Below are 17,324 nucleotides of genomic sequence, written 5' to 3'. Positions count from 1 at the left end.
CGTGAAACCTCTATTTATTAAATGCTTCCAAACATTTTCACGGTTTGCCAGTTTCGAATTGTTGCATTTCCGACAAGGACAGAACATCTTACCACTTTCTTGGGCGAGCGGTGTTGAATCTGCTTGATGCATAAATGTCTCCAGCCCCGCAAGGTATTATTTAGACTAATTCATATCAAACATTTTTATTAACCAAAAAACATGCGCTTTCGAAGCGCAGATCAAAATCTAGTATTAATTTATAGTGTATGGAAATTTTCAAAAAAATATTATTTAGAAACAGAAGGGATATCATTTAACAAAATTAAAATCAAATATAATAGTAGCTTTTTGGTTTATGTAACTAAAACATCATATTGTTATTATGCATATATAATTTTTATTAAAATTTTAGTTCAGTTAATTCGTGAATTATAGTTTATTTTTGTTAAAAGTGAGTTATGGTTAATGCAATAGTATTTGGTAGTTATTCATATGCATGCATGGACGTAGCGATCTACGAAAGGAATTAGCCAACTTTCGTATATGAAGGGCTCGACTTGGTTTTCCCGATCCGCAAAGGCAGTTTTTGCGGTTGGTAGCGGTTGACAGCGTTTCGAAACAATCATACAAACTGGTACAAATCGTTCCAAACTGCTCTGAACTTCTTAAAATCAAAAGCTGGTTCCAGCTAGCATTTGCGGTTGCAGATGGAAAAAATAAAAATAAAATTATTTTCAAAAATATTTTAAAATTTTAATAATAAATTTTTAAATTTTTTAAATTTTTATATTTTATTACAATAGCATGTTTTATATTTTTATAATGTTATAATATGTTAATATGAATAATTTATTATTAAACCATTTCAATATCTTATAATCAACCAGTCACAAATATCCTGCAAACGCAACAATTTTCGAACGTTGTATCAATCATATAAAACGCTTAATAATGCCTGAAACCGCAACCCCACATCCGCAAACTCCCGCATCCGCATCCGCAACCACAACTGTTTAAACTAGTGGGCCCTAACCAGTATTGTGATATTGTTCCTTCAGCATGTAATCAATTACTAAATATAAGCTGGTGTTGCTCAAATTATGAAAACCTAACTTTATAATTTTCAGACATTGACATTAATTAATCAAATCATCACTCACGGAACACTGATGTAATAGTATTATCACATACGCTAATAAACCTAATTAATCTTGTTTTATTCCATAAACAAAGATACAGTTAGATTATAAAAACTACTATATGCAAATATTTCATCACTTAATTCAATGGAGCCCAGTTCAAACATTAGAAACAGTCTTCATTATTTTCCGTTGACTCGTCAATGGACCTCCACTCCGTATATTAATATATACCTGTTATAAGATAAGCATTGAAATGATCATTCACTTCTTTACCAAACTCAAGCACTATGATCATCCACTCCTTTACCAACTCAAGCACTATGATCATCTACTCATCAAGCACTATGATCACCCACTCATTTACCAAATTAAGCACCATCTTTGTTATTTTATGTATTGTTGTTCACTATAAATACCATCACTCATCTCACTCTTTTGTACACCATAAACAAGAACAAGAGTTTATAATCAAAGAACCATTACATCTTCTTCTTTTTCCTTATAATAAACTCTCTCCCTTATACTAGTGTTATTTGCTTCTTACGGATATTAAATTCTACTCTTATTTAAATTTTTCGATACTATAAATTATAAGTTATTTCATAACAATAACTTCTTTGTGAAGTGAACTAGACAAAAACGCTCTAAAAGGTCTCTAACGAAATGGGCTGTAAAGCCCATCACACTTGCTTCACCATAAGTCCATGGCTACACCTTTCTTTTTTTGTAGCTACATTAACCTTCGAAAAATTTATTTTTAATATACGAACTTTCAAAACTATTATTGGTAATATGATTTAGTCATTGAAATTCACAAACATATAGTATTACCAACATCAAATTTTTCATTTTAAAATAATGTTACAATTAACAAACACAAATTACCGACAGCAGAAGCACCAAAAAACTTTTTTAACATGTAATGAACACAAATTTATTTTATGTATTTGTGGGATTTAGAATTGATTTGTTTGAATGCTATTGATAATAATTAATGCATCAGTCCTTAAGTTTGTGTTTATGTCACGACGATCCACAAAACTGATCAGAAGACGTCTGTTTTCTCTTAATTGGCCTCAAGCTATTGTTATCCTTTGTCGTCGTTTGATCTTTAGTACCTGATAGATCTCTAGCCGAACCATCATCACTCTTATTCATCTCAGAACCCGTAAAGAACCCACCAGCAGAGACGCGTGGAAGCGCCACGGCCACTGTCTGTTGCATCCCGGGAACCTGGAACTGTGGTCTGTTGTTAACAGAGGGACCTCCACGGCTCATATCAGGCAAGCCCATTGCATAAGGCATTCCCATGCCCATCGCCATTGCTGCTGCTTGGTAATGATGCCCCATACCCGGTGGGAACATAACCGGTGGCATGTAGTAACCAGACGCCATTGACATGAACTGAATGAGATTATTTAGTTAGTGTGTTTTCTTTTTTTTTTTTTTGAAACACAGTTAGTGTGTTTTCTTATAATCAGTTTTTAAGGGAGTAGCAAGAGTGCTACCTGTACTTGAAGTTGAAGTGACTTTAGATACTCGATTGCTTCATCTAACATCGAAGCTTTGTCCACCTTTTACAACCAAAGAAAGCTTTCAAGTTAGTGAAGCTGATAGAATACGAAAAAATTAGTTGCAACAATATAATCTCTTATTTCACAAAAAGTGTCATTTTATAATTTCAATACAACACATGCTTGCTTTAACCTTAATATTAACTACAAAATACATTCATCTTATAAATAAATTTATTTTTCTCAAATACTATATGTTAAATAGATATAATTACATAAGAAAATAAATGTATTTCAATCGGTTGTCTAATTATCTCTGAAAGTGACACTCTTTGCGAAACTGGAAGTAGTATAAACGAGAGAAAGAGCCTAACCTTGTTGCAGTTTGGTATGAGTTCTTGAAGAGCACGCATCTTCTCGTTAATCCTATCACGCCGTCTCTGAAAATTTGAGGACAGTAAGTCTGTTACCAAACAGAACAATCCTTTTTGTAAATTTAGGACATTCACTCACACTCACTCACCCTTTCAGACAGATTATGTACTTCAGCCGAGCGGCTTCTCTTTGAACCAATGCCTGTTCGAGATGGAGCTGCTTCTTTTCTTCCATCTCCTGATTCTCCCTCAACATCCTGCTCAATAATATTGAAGAATAGAATTAAACAAGATTTCAAATGTGCATCAAATTAGTATAAAAACTTACTTCACTATGACAGTCAATGTCTTGAACATCCAAATGCTTTCTTTTTAAAGGACTTTCCGATGGGCCATCGAGACTATTACCAGAGCCAACAGAAGAACATACAACGGCCTTTTCACTCTCTTGCTCTTTTCTGTTTGAGTCTTCTGAAACTAAGCAAGCCTTTTGGTTATCCTTAGGCTCGTTGAGAACCTTGTCTTTAGCTCCAAGAACTCTGGTCTGAAACACATTCGGCGGGCTTTGAGGACTCTTCTCTTTAGAGCCAGGAGGGTTATTATTAGTCTTAGCCAAAGCTGCCGTGCGTAAGAAATGCGAAAAGTTGAGCAAACCAGTCTTGTTACTAGTTACTAACGGTTCCAGTCTCTGACTGAATCGATCTGGTTTGGCTGGTTGGCTAACAGGATCTCCAGCTCTACCGGTTCCATACAGAGAATGTGAATCAAAACCGTTGAACTGTGATGAAGAAGCAGCGGGAGCTGATTCATTCCCATTGTTTCTTCTCGGGAAAGCATCGGTCTCTTGCTCGTTGACGGTAACAGGAGAAGCATCACGCAAGAGATCAGAGCAATATCCATCAAGGGACTGATGAGGATTCAGCCACGGAACCAAGTCATCGTCTTGACTCAAACCGGTCATTAGTGACGGCACTGACATTTGGATCTCGTCCACCATCGTGGCCTTGGGGCCATTTCCGAGCTCTCTAGCTCTTGCTTGATGAATAGACTGTGGTGGTGGAATGTTTCTTGGTCTGCTCGACTGGCTTTGAGTTGAAATCTGACCGTTTTCCCAAACCAGCTCAACAACTTCATCCACAGGTCTGTTTCAACGACAAGAAAAAAGAACATTGACATTGATGAACTTGAAACAAGAAAGTTAAAGAAGAAGAGACAAGTGAATAGACTCACGGAGACGGGTTGGCGAGCCTGAAAAGCTCAAACAGAGGCATGGTGATTCCCTTACAGACAGATTCTTTCACAGAGACTTGATCCTGAATATAAAAAGAGTAGCAATCTTAGATCAGAAACAGAGCTTAATTCACTTGCAATGCCCAAATTTAGAAACTTTAGTTCCCAAATTAGAAAAAATATAACGAAATCAATGTATCTGTCAATACACAAATACTACTCCCTCCGTTCCAGAAATTCCCGAAAGTAAGATTTTCATTATACACTCTGCAATAAATTTTCACCAATGAAATTTAATCTCTTCAAATATTCTCAATTAATGTTTCTAAAAATATTAAAAAACAGGAAGGAGTATAAAATAGAAGTAAGATTCATATAAAATTAATGCTAATAATGATTAGTCAAACCAATTGTTTAATCACAGATTCAAAAAAACAGAGTACTCGGAGCTAATTAATCAGCTGATTCAGCTCTAAAAGAAAAAGAAAAAAATTCAAATCTTTCGTCGTGTTTCCTGAACCCGAGCAGGAACCAACGAAACCCCAGAAACAAAAACGATCAAAATCATAACAGAAACATGTCTGAAACCTATCGTCGCTGACCTGAGAAAACAGAGGGGGTACTGGAAACTGAAGGAATCGGCGAAGAGAGAAAACGAGATCCTCGAAGCATTAAAGAGACATCAATCCAAATGCAGAGTGTGAATCGAGAGAATAGAGGAGAAGAAGAGTAGAAGAGAAGAAGGAGACAAAATCGACGCACAAGACGGAGATAGAGAGAAGATGGGGACCGAATCGTGGCACGCACTGTTAAGAGAGGATTTTGATGAATTTTCACAGTCTCTGAGACGCTTCTCTCGAACACTCAACTTTTTTCGTCGCTCGAATCATTAGCTCTTCTCTTTATACTCTGTTTTTGTTTTTTCCCTTCTTTTCCACTATTTTTTTCTCTCCCCTCTCTTACAAACTAATTATTAATTATTTTATAGGATATGGGTTTGATACAATTCAAGTGACTGGACTATCTTCAAATGCTTTTATACAAGATGGTGTTTCTTCTGCACAGGGACATGACATTAGAGAGAGAGATATGGACCTATGGTTACCATATGGTTATAGAAAGAAACTTAAAGCGAAAGGGACCTAGAGAAGAGAGAAGACACTTACTTGGTCATGGTTGTTATTATTGACCCACACATCGCCTGTCTCTGCATTATTACCATTAATTCATGGTGTGTCTACTAATACATGTGAAATATAATAGTAGTATAAGTATGGTATACAATATGTTATCTTTATCTTAAAGTGACATGAGCTTGTGATACACTAACGTCGTGTGATGTGAACATTGCCAAAATAAGAGCATCACACACCAAGTGGGGGTTGAGCAACTGTCTCTATTCCTTTATCAATCTTCATAATAATAATCAAAGATTTGACTTTCTAATCATTACCTAAGTCTTTGCTGTACCAATCGTCCTTAAGTTTGGGGACTCACTCATCTGGTTCTACTTACAATACAATAACATGTACTTCTGTTGTCAACTAGTTTTGAAATTTAAACTAATGAAACCAATCATTTGCTTATTAACAATTCAGATTTTGACTAATCATGGCATGTGTTATACACTCACTCACACTGATTCAAACTCTTATCGCATATCTTTTATCTTACAATCTAGTTCTCCCTTCTTATATGTAAAATATATATATCTTGTTAACGACTCTATATTTTACTAAACTATCTACAAAATCTCTAAACATAACCTTGTTTGTACGTAAATGTTAGCATTTTCTGGTTTATTTCTCGTTTTAGTTGAGTATATTTTTTTCTAGCAAGCAGTATATTGGCTAATATGAATACCTATCGCGCTGATCGCAGATCGCATGTTGTTGTTTGTTTTGTTGTCGCGTAACATGCGACCTGCGATTGGTCGCGTAACATGCGAGTTGCAAGTTGTTGTTCGTTTTGATGTCGCGCGACTGATCGCACGACCAATCCAGGGTTCCATTCAAGTCGTCCGAAAAAACAGCGACTAAAAATTAAAAAAATTTTGATCGCGCGACACGTAAACGAACATAGTTTTAGTCGCATGTCGCATGTTTAGTCGCAGGTCACAAGTCGCAGGTCGCGCGACAGTAAACGAACGTAATCTTAGTCGCAGGTCGCGCGACACGTAAACGAACAGGGCCAAAATAAAATCAAATTGGATAATTTCAGTCATGCATGTTTTAGAAACTGTCAATGTGGATAATTTCAGTACCTTATTTGGAATTGCATGGAGCCATGGACCATTAATTATTGATGTTATTGCTGTAGCCTGTAGGTATCCCTATCTTAACGTAAAGGAAAATATTTGAGTAAAATAATAAAAAACTATATAGACCCAAAAACAACCCATCCAAGCAAATATGGTAGGCCGATAATCAAAATAATGAAACACCCTGTCCCCCGCAACACGTTTTGATATCTCTCTTACTATAATAAGCAATATAAAGATACGCAACAATCTTTTCTCACTATCATAAACTTAGAAAAAAATAACGTTTTATGTTTTTATGGAATTGGCATTCATCAGCTTATATGGTCAGGGACGTGTTATATATGCATATCAAAACGTCGCTTTACGTCAACACAAAAGCAAATCAGTTGGAGGATCTTTAGTGATAATCAGAATACAAAAACTTATTTCAGGACGATGGTGATGGTGATGGTGATGGTGATGGCGATGGTGAATACTGGTGATAAAGACTCGAGACACGCGGTGACTGCTGAGAGAACTGGCTGTGACTTATGCTATGACAATCAAGCTAGATTGATAAAAGTAGAGAATGCGTTTCCTTTGATGCAAAATGCTGGCCAGAACAGAATATTTTGAGAAAGAATCAGCTAGTGTATGTATGCAATGTATGCAAAATGCAGTGAACTTCAACACGTTGACACGCATTATTTGCTGCGTCTTTATCAAATATGTCCCCACTTCCTTGGACTGTCCAAAATCTAATCAATACCAACTATAAACCAAACCAAGTTAATTATGTTTGTGAGTTCAATGTATGAGATCGTATAATAAAAAAACAAGCCGACATTAGTTAATATCTCTACCGACGACAATGTAAGATTGATACTGTGCTTCTTCAATCTTAATCTTGCTGATATTACAAAAGCACGAAGTTAAATGTAATACATTGGTTCCAAAAAAAAAATCCCATATATACCACTAGCTTAAGAAATAAGGATGATATAAGTGAAATTCAAAAGATTTTTAAAATAAACCAAAAGAAAATACCAATAGTGGCAGTTGAATGTAAAGTCAAATGTAATAAATAAGAAACTCAAGTGTTTTTAAAACCGTACCCGACTCATTGGTTGAACCAGATTCAACCATGAACCGGTTACATAGTCGGGTTAGATCTAATAATTGGTTCGACCATGAACCGGTCACATAATCGGATTAGATTTTAGAGTTACTAAACTGATAAAAACCATTAAAACTATCAAAAATCTATAAACCATCCATATAAACATAAAATTAGTTTATATTTATAATTTTTGATGTTTTAAATTTATTTATAGTTTAATTATGTATTATATTTACTAATATTATTTTTAAATTTATACACTAAAAATATATTAAACCAGATTATTGAACCGTTTGACTCAATTGAACCGTAGGTTCGGGTCCGGTTTTAAAACGCCTAGAAAGACAAAAAGATTCAAATGTCCATTTGTTTGCTCCTTTCTCTCGTAAATCAGAAATAAAAGCCCAATATACGACCCAATAAATCAAGTCCATTTAGGAAGCCTTTTAATAAGAAATCGATTTTAGTTCTCTCTCCGTCGTTACGCCCTCTCTTCCTCTCGATTGAGTGAACCCTAATTTTCCCCAAACCGCAGACAGAGACGACCATGAACCTCCCCTCCTCCACGGCGACATCAACTTCGGAGTCGCCTGATACGGCCTCGGGGGCGATTTCCCCGGAGATGTGCGGCGCTTGCAAAAGCCAAGACTCCTGGGTCATACACTCGGCGCGTCTCCGCGGCGTCCTCCGCTTCTACTGCACGCACTGCCTCCTCCGCAACCACCCGGCGTCGTTTTGCCCCACCTGCTTCGCCTTCTACGACTCCTCCCCGCCGCACCAGTCTCGCCGCGTCTCCTGCTCCGACTGCAGCTCCGTCACTCACATCCACTGCGCGGGAGACGCCAAGTCCCCTCCTTACCGCTGTCCTCCTTGCCGTGACCCCGACGGCTTCTCCTTCTTCCGCCCCATCGTCGACGAAAACGGCGCTCGATGCATGGATAAGGCCCTCTCGGAGGCCTTCTTGTGCGCCGCGAAGATCGCGGCCTCGTCGATGAGCAAGGCCGTTACTTTCTACAGAAGCGAGGCTGAGCGGAAAGGGAAAGATGCCGCCGTGGCGAAGAAGAGAGCGCGGGAGGCTCTCGAGGACGTGCTCAAGCTCGACGAGAAGGCTAAGTTGGCCGTTTCGAAGCCCTCTGTGGATCATCTCTCTGGGAATAGAGATCAGAAGCCGAAACAGAGTCCTGCATCGAATGGTGGTTTGAAACAGATTGAGAGCTCTGCCACCGCCCAAGTCAAGAAACAGAGTCCGTCTGTAGTGCAAGTTAAGCAAGAGAAGTGATGCTTTTCAATGGTATCAAAGTATCTTTTGTCTTGTTAGTGAAAAAAGGTTCAAGCTTGGCATATTTATGATTCTGAGTTTTAGTGTAGATTTGTGTAAGTGGTTTTTTCCAGTTTCTTTTTGGGTTCGTTTGCTATGTGTAGGAGTATTTGGAACGGTGTTAAGTGTTAGATTTCTAATTTTAATTGCTTCATCTTATGTATCTTCGTCACTTTAGAGGTTTGTGTCTTTGAGGTCTGCTTGCTTCTCTAGCAGTGTGAACTCAATTCCCATACAACCAAACTATTCACTTTCGCAACGCATAGTGTTATGAATCAGTGTATTTATCACACTCTGCTTTAAACCAAGATCAAAAAATATATTCTAATTAATTATTAGGGTCTATTAAGATTAGAAGTCTAGATGATCAAGATTCAACTCATGGAAGAAATCGCTAAAAATATTGTCATTTTCATTTGTCGTCACAATGTACCATCGGCTGCATGTACCATGAGTGTTTAATACACTGATGATAGACGCAATATCTCTGCGGAATACATCCAGTAATACATGTCGTAAATACGTACATGAAACATGATCATATTCTCATAAGAGACATTTTTCTTTGAGGCTAATGATGGTGTCTCTAAGGCTTGACTCGAGGGGAGTGAACTCAACTCCTAAAGTCTTCACTTTCTCCACACACACTTCGTAAATGATTTCTTTCGTCGTGATTTCTTTCATCTCGCTTTCTCCATTCCTAAAACAAAGTCAAATGATCTTACGCTTTTGGTACACCCTTGGACTTCGTATATATCAGCAAAGATGAAATGGATATAGAGAACTCACATATCAGCAATACACAAATCTGGAATTAATTCGTGTATAGTGTCTCTAATTTCGTTTATCGTCATACTTGGGCCATCAATGAGGTATCTGCCATTGGCCGAAAGAATCTCCAACGCTTTGACATGAGCCAAGGCAACATCTCTCACGTCCACGAACCTGTAGTTTATAAAGTTGAAAGGGTTCTTACCCTTTACCATATCCACAATGATCTCTACCGAAAAGTTAAGGGTTGGCTGCAAAAGTGGGCCGATTATAAATCCTGGATTTATCACGACCATGTCCATTCCATTGTCTTTGGTAAATTGCCAAGCTGCATTCTCTGCCAAAGTCTTGCAGAGTGGATACCATAACTGGAGAATAAAAGGAAATGTGAAAGAGATATTCCAAAATTGATATGTAAGTATGTAACAACAAATTTAAAGGACCTTTAATTCGGTGCAGACACTTGGATCAGAGAAGAAAGTCTCGTCCACCACGTCTTTTGGCTCCAAAGGACGAACAAGAACCGCAGCCGTGGACGATGTTAAAATGACTCTTTTTACGGAGGAAGTTTTCTTGCATGTGTTAAGGACGTTAAGAGTACCCTTTACGGCTGGATCTATTAGCTCAGTCTGATAAAAAAAAACATATTGATGAATCTGCTTTAGGGTTTCGACAAAAAAAAAATGATTTAGACCTTTAGAACGTTAGAAGCCGTGATTGATGAATCTGCTAATTAATAGAATTTTTTTTTGCAGTTTCCATGACAAACCTGAGGATCCGTGACGATGTACTTAACAGGAGAAGCTGTATGAAAGACAGCGTCACAACCTTCAATAGCTTGTTCGAAGGAACATTCTTCCAAAAGATCTGCTTTGAACAGTTTTAGTCTTTCTTTTGCACCCTCAAGTGCAAGGAGATGTTCTGTTTTCGCAGTGTCGGCTAAAGAAAAAAAAATATAACATGTAAGTCGTCAAAATGCAACTGAGCAAGTCTTACAACTGATTGAAGAAAATTTGAAATTACGTATTTAGTAATTTAGGTATGAGGGTGGAAACAATTAAAATGTAGAAGTAAAGAAAAATTAAATTAAATGTATGCTCGATTTTTGGGAAAGAGAAAAGGAGGGAACAAACTTGGGTTTCGAACGGTAGCCCTGACGGTGTAGCCACGGAGGAGCAAAAGCTTAACAATCCAAGAAGCTATGTACCCGGAAGCTCCGGTGACGCAGACCACCTTTCCTCCGCCGTTCATCTCTCTTTTAGATGAAGAGAAGGGATAAGTTCATTAATAAGTTTTGTAATGTTGGTCAAATACGTATCTATTAGGCGATAAAGTGAGTGTCGTGCATCTTTTGGACTGTTTTAACGTGTGGATGTAATGAATTCTACACTGCTTTCTACCGTTTCATAATCTTAAATGCTAAGAAGTTGATTAGAATTTTAATTCCGTCTTAGTAAATAACAGGAGTTTGAATCTGAACTGGTTACGTATTTGACACGTTTATGATTACAAAATTTTAATATGTTTGGCAAAAGAATTAAAATCTAAATATGTGACCAAATTCTTCTTACTAGTATAGTAAATTGGCATTTGAAAAGAATTTAATCCACAATTAGGCTACTTTTTCTTTATAAATTTGATAGATAGATGAAACATCTTCGACAGTATTTATAGGCTTTTTTCAACGTATTTATGGTCTATTACGATTTGAAATATTGATGAGCAAGATTCAAACTTATTGAATAATTCGCTCAAAATATCCCCAAATGTCATCCGTCGTCACAATCTACAATTGGCTGCATGTACCATGAGTGCTTTGACATTAGAGGAGCAACATCTCTCACGTCCACGAGCGTATAGTTGTTATGAGCGAAATATCTGTTTATAAGAGTTGGTTGCAAGAGCGGTTCCAACCCCAAGTTTCCACAACTTAAATACATCCAATAATACTAATATAGAAGTTGTAATACATATATGAACGTCATCATATTCTCATATGAGACATTTTTCTTTGAGGCTAATGATAGTATCTCTAAGGCTTGATTTGAGAGGAGTGAACTCAACTCCCAAATTCTTCACTTTCTCCACACACACTTTGTAAATGATTTCTTTGATCTCACCTTCTTCTTTCCTAAAACAAAGTAAAATGATGTCAGGTTTTTTTGGTAATACCCTCGATTAAGTTTATACGCCGTATGATGATTAATTAGTAAGATGAAAAGAATAAGATAACTCACGTATCAGCAACACACAAATCTGGAAATAATTCACGCATAATCTCTTTAATCTCGTATATGGTCATACTTGGGCCATCCATTATGTATCTGCCATTGGCCGAAGGAGTCTCCAATGCATTGACATGAGCCAAGGCAACATCTCTCACGTCCACGAACCTGTAGTATATTGAGTTGAAAGGGTTCTTACCGTTTATCATATCCACAATCATCTCTACCGAAAAATTAAGGGTTGGTTGCAAAAGTGGGCCGATTATAAATCCTGGATTAATGAAGACCATGTCCATTCCATTGTCTTTGGAAAATTGCCACGCTACATTCTCTGCCAAAGTCTTGGAGAGTGGATACCAGTACTGAAAGAGGAAAAGGAAACGTGTAAGAGATAATCCAAACTCTCAAAATTGATATGCAACAACAAAATCAAAGGACCTCTGTTTCCATGCAAACACTTGGATCAGAGAAGAAAGACTCGTCCACCACGTCGTTTGGCTCCAAAGGGGGTTGACGAACGATAACCGCAGCCATGGACGATGTTACAATGACTCTTTTGACAGAGGAAGTTTTCTTGCATGTATTAAGGACGTTCATAGTACCCCTTAGTGCTGGATCTATTAGCTCAGTCTGACAAACAGCCACATAACTTTAGAGATGCTCCTGCTAGTATAATTTGCGATGTCCACAACAAACCTGAGGATCCGTGACGATGAACTTAACCGGAGAAGCCGTATGGAAAACAGCTTCACAACCTTCGATAGCTTGCTCGAAGGAATATTCTTCCAAAAGATCTGCTTTGAACAGTTTGAGTCTTTCGTCTGCACCGTCAAGTGCAAGAAGATGTTCTGTTTTCGCCGTGTCCGCTAATGAAAAATATAACATAAATGTCGTCAAAATGCAATCGACGAGAAAATTAGAAAATTCCGTATTTAATCATCTATTTATTAACAGCGAATCATTTAAAAATTTATAATCTGTAGTTTGTACTAATTAAAAAAGTATCATGCTGAGTTGTCACGTAATTAGAATGTTAATTTTGATTACTTGGCGGCTTGAGAATCAATTGAGAATTTTGTTAATCCAAAATTAAATTGATAGGAAATGTTATATTATATAGTATGTCCATTATGCACAATTCATTTATCAAATTGAAATTATTATATATATTATTTCCTTAAATAAAACCTACGGAATTATCTAATGTGATTAAAATATATATGACAATTAATGATTTTAAATAATAAAGATTCACTAATAATCCGTATACTTTATATCATTTTGTTTAATTATTTATTATTAAAATAAATTATACAATTACATTAATCATATAATAAAAATTTAGATTTTTTTTTGTATATGTTATATTTTGAATTTTTTTTAAAAAATATAAATTACTAAAACTGTTAAAAGTCTCGCATAAACTTTTGTGATCAAGGTTTAAATTTTTTTCCTGTAATAAGATACATTGATTATAAACTCATATGAATAAATAATTTTATTTTAATAGGTGTTTATGTTTATATATATATATATATTTCATATCGTTTAAATTAATATATACATCGTATGAAAATACATACTTATATCTTGATATTTGCGTTGAATATATTGAAATGTTAATATTTTAATCTTGAAATCTTTATTTTTTAAAATGATTATATATTATTGAAACCACTAAACATTTCACATGAAAAAAAAATTGTTGGTGTAAAATTTTTGTTACAAAAATATGCAAATAATCATAAAATCATATGAGTAGAAACCTCATTTAATAAATATCCATATTAAAAATATACTATATATCTATGTTAATATCATTTAAATTTAATTATACATCATATACGAAAGATAAGATTGACTTTTTGATTTATTTACTCTAAAATGATTGCGTATAAACAAGAGCGGTCGTTTGATTTATATGTGCACGCCAATTTATTATATAATAGTAACTGATTTCTTAGTTATTTAAAATATAATTATTATTTTATTATTTCATAATATGCAAAAAATATAAAATAAGTAATAAATATAAAATATTTATTCTGAACAAGATGCGAATCTTAACCTAAGTATGTATCTCTTTAATAATTTTAAATCTTAAACATTTTCTAAATCTCAGACCAAAACAAAATAATGAAATAAGAATAAACTCAAAAATCAATATTTATATCAAGCAATAACCAAAATGAAAAAAAAGATACAAAAATGAGAAAAATATTGAAGATATATATGATTGGCACGTGAACGTTAACTTCTCATAACCATAATTAACTTTTAAATTGCTAAATCATGATATAAAACCGAGCTGGCATAGTTTCATTGTAACCAAATAGTAGGCCTGAGATTCTTCGGCCTAAACGTTAGGTTCTTATGCGATAAGTGATTTTTTGACCTAAAATATTTTTAAAAATGAGATCAGCTCATCAGTAAACAAATTATGTAATTAACAAAAGGTTTTTAAAAAATTGTTTAATTTAAGGGCCAAAAATATTAATTCGATCAAGAATATAAATTTTATTTTTCTGTACGATATTTTTAAATAATTTTCATATAAATTCACTTTGCGCAAAACACATGTCTTATCTTAGTAACTTAATTAAAAGGGTAGAAAAAAATTGAAAAGGTAAGACTAGGCATGGGCATTCGGGGTCCCATTCGGATTTCAGTTTTATCCATTCGGGTTTTGGTTTTTCAGATTTATCAAAATCAGCCCATTCGGATTATATAAAAGTTCGATTCGGGACCAGTTCGGGTTCTATCAGGTTCAGGTCGGGGTTAGTAAATCTTCAAAGAACCGGTATAACCCATTGTACTTTCGGGTTCGGATCTCAATCGGTTCTTCGGTTTAAAAATACCCAATTTGAACTTTTTTGTAACTAAAACATAAATGAATATCGTTCTTTGGATTTAAAATAGATGATTTGTACATATTTTAATAGCCAAAACATAAGTAAAATCGATTCAAAAATAAGAAAAAACATCAAACGTGATCATTCAAAATCAAGCGAAAGATAAACATAGTTAGTGATATAAAAAAACCAGATAAATGAAAACATAAAACAATAGGAAATGAGAAACATTATTCAATGAAAACAAAACCAAAATCTAAAAACTTTAGGCTTCAACCGCCACATTCCACCATCAACCTTCATGTAATATATAATTATTTTAGAAGTTCAATAATATCTTAAAGTATTTTGAATACATATTAAGAATTAAGTCCATATTTGGTAGAAGTTCTTTTTTGTGATTTAAATGTTTCGGGTTCTATCGGATATCCATTTAGGTTCGGATTCGGTTCGGATAATATTCATAACCCAAAATACCAAAAAAACAAGATCCATTCGGTATTTATGTAGGGTTCGGATCGGTTCGGATTCATTTTTATCAGATCGGGTTCGGTTCGAATTTTCGGATTTGGTTTATTTGCCCTGCCCTAGGTAAGACAACGGAATGGATGCTGAAAAAGTGAAAAATTGAAAATAGAGAAAACCGAAAAGTCATCATTCAACAAAACACAATATGTATAAGACAAAACCTAAAGGTAAAATAGAAAAAAATAGATGTCATATCAAAGAAACTTCGATTTGAACTTGAACTACTATTTTTATCTATCATAAAAAAATCATACTAGTCTTATTAGGTCCATTTCATTAATTACATTTATTTAATTATTTATATTAATCTATTCAATATATAAAGATATTAATAATAAATTAATTTTAACTGTAAATTTTATTTTTAGTTATAACAAAATATTGAGAAAAAATCTAACAAAATCTTTCTAAAAATTTAAAATATTTTATTTAAATTAATACCATTGATTAATTTCGTAATTAATAATATATACTATTATACATTAATTTAAATAAATTTTTATTATAAAAAAATAAAATAAAAGTGTACGCTATTTTTCAAATTTTATAATTATATTATATATCTTCTTTATTAAAAGAAATACCATAAAAATTTATACTAGGTCTATTTTATCAATTACATCTATTTGACTATTTAAGTTAATCTATTTAATATATAACATTTCTAAAAAATCTTATAAATTATATAGATATTAATAAATACATTTTAATTATAAATTTAAATTTTATTTTTACTTATAACAAAATATGTTAAAAAAACCTAACAAAATCTTAATAAAATTTTAAAATACTTTTAAATTAATGCAGCGATTGATTTCATAATTAATAATATATTATTATTATAATGTATTTAGTTATAAAATTTCACAATATACTAAAATAAATAACATAGAAATATAAATTATGCTAAGAAAATATCAGTTTATAGTATAACTAAATAAAATTTTAAAATGTATTGTATTCAGTCTGTAAAAATTAGAAAAAATGAAGAAGATTCTCAATTTTTTTATTTCATACTATGAATTTATTTACCAAACTCGAAAATATATTAATTTATAATAACAATTAATAATAAAGTAAAATATATAAAACAAATCATTATAAATTAATAATATCGGATAAGAAACATAACCAATAACATTATAGATTTACACAATATATAACACTAAAATGTAAATATCTTTTAAAGTTTTGCGATGATATCCGTTATATATTTATAAAATGAAAATTTACCCGCACGGTAAAATCTAGTTATGGTTTAATTGGATATATTTTTGGTGTTTTAGGTCAAAAGACAGTACATTATGCTAGGATACAATTTATATGTTATATATATCCGATATATTTTTGGTGTTTTAGGTCAAAAGACAGACATCGTTTTACATTTCTAATGTATTTAATTATTTGATAAAAGATTAAGTTATTAATCGTTTTATTTCTTAATTAGTGAAATACAATAAAATAATATATTAATTAAATATAAAAGAAACTTTTCATAATTTTCTTTATATACATGAATTTTTTTTAAACTATTATTTTGAGAAACGAAAAGAAATGTTATCTTTTATCGTGTGTTAAGATTTTAACCGAATTCTTTGTAATGTAAATTTTCATTGTTATTAAGAAAAATTCAAGAGGTTCCTCTAATTTAACACATCAGAATTTCCAATTTTCTTTTGTTGAGCAACTTTTAATCATTGCAGTCATGTGGCTTGAATAGTAATTTTGTTCCATCTTATAGGGAGAACTGCCAAGTGTGACTTAAAATTTGGAGTTAAACCCAAAACAATACCCTAACTTGGATCAAAGGCAAAAGTAACCTAAAAGGCTATTGAAATTACAAAAGTTTGAGAGTTTTCATAGCATATGTCTTTTGGATTTCTTCAAAACAAATAGCATTTGTCTTAGCATATATCTTTTGGATTTCTTCAATAGCATTTGTCTTAGCATATGTCTTTTGGATTTCTTCAAAACAAATATTATCATCATCTTCCTCGTCCTCATCTGGAACCTTTCCATAAAGACT

General features: G+C 33.6%; 4 protein-coding genes across 4 annotated transcripts in view; 1 reads left to right on the top strand and 3 right to left on the bottom strand.

Moving 5' to 3' along the window:
• Positions 1 to 2,145: 2,145 nt before the first annotated feature.
• On the bottom strand, positions 2,146 to 5,299 carry LOC106343710 (transcription factor PIF3). The gene is made up of 7 exons (XM_013783000.1): positions 4,845 to 5,299; positions 4,243 to 4,325; positions 3,341 to 4,154; positions 3,162 to 3,269; positions 3,013 to 3,078; positions 2,633 to 2,698; positions 2,146 to 2,528 (listed from the first exon to the last, which is right to left on the bottom strand). Exons 2-7 carry the CDS (start codon positions 4,281 to 4,283, stop codon positions 2,148 to 2,150), a joined length of 1,476 nt encoding a protein of 491 aa, XP_013638454.1. The 5' UTR covers positions 4,284 to 4,325; positions 4,845 to 5,299; the 3' UTR covers positions 2,146 to 2,147.
• Positions 5,300 to 8,060: 2,761 nt separating this feature from the next.
• Positions 8,061 to 9,076, top strand: LOC106292704. The gene has a single exon (XM_013728344.1). It carries the CDS (start codon positions 8,152 to 8,154, stop codon positions 8,881 to 8,883), a length of 732 nt encoding a protein of 243 aa, XP_013583798.1. The 5' UTR covers positions 8,061 to 8,151; the 3' UTR covers positions 8,884 to 9,076.
• A 234-nt stretch (positions 9,077 to 9,310) lies between these two features.
• On the bottom strand, positions 9,311 to 11,025 carry LOC106343420 (cinnamoyl-CoA reductase 1-like). Its single transcript, XM_013782622.1, has 5 exons — positions 10,827 to 11,025; positions 10,463 to 10,632; positions 10,137 to 10,322; positions 9,712 to 10,061; positions 9,311 to 9,622 (listed from the first exon to the last, which is right to left on the bottom strand). Exons 1-5 carry the CDS (start codon positions 10,942 to 10,944, stop codon positions 9,469 to 9,471), a joined length of 978 nt encoding a protein of 325 aa, XP_013638076.1. The 5' UTR covers positions 10,945 to 11,025; the 3' UTR covers positions 9,311 to 9,468.
• A 524-nt stretch (positions 11,026 to 11,549) lies between these two features.
• The window catches only part of LOC106343421 (cinnamoyl-CoA reductase 1-like), an 8,194-nt gene continuing 2,419 nt past the window's right edge, over positions 11,550 to 17,324 (bottom strand). Inside the window, exons 2-5 of the mRNA XM_013782624.1 lie at positions 12,615 to 12,784; positions 12,357 to 12,548; positions 11,931 to 12,280; positions 11,550 to 11,824 (exon numbers count right to left, since the gene is read on the bottom strand). Of these exons, the coding sequence (XP_013638078.1) occupies positions 11,686 to 11,824; positions 11,931 to 12,280; positions 12,357 to 12,548; positions 12,615 to 12,784 (851 nt within the window). The 3' untranslated portion in view covers positions 11,550 to 11,685. The remainder of the gene's footprint in view (positions 11,825 to 11,930; positions 12,281 to 12,356; positions 12,549 to 12,614; positions 12,785 to 17,324) is intronic.

Source organism: Brassica oleracea, chromosome C5 (assembly GCF_000695525.1).
Source record: "Brassica oleracea var. oleracea cultivar TO1000 chromosome C5, BOL, whole genome shotgun sequence".
Classification (NCBI taxonomy): Eukaryota; Viridiplantae; Streptophyta; class Magnoliopsida; order Brassicales; family Brassicaceae; genus Brassica; species Brassica oleracea.
The sequence above is the reverse complement of the archived record's forward strand: the minus strand, read 5'-3'. Positions and strand labels throughout refer to the sequence as shown.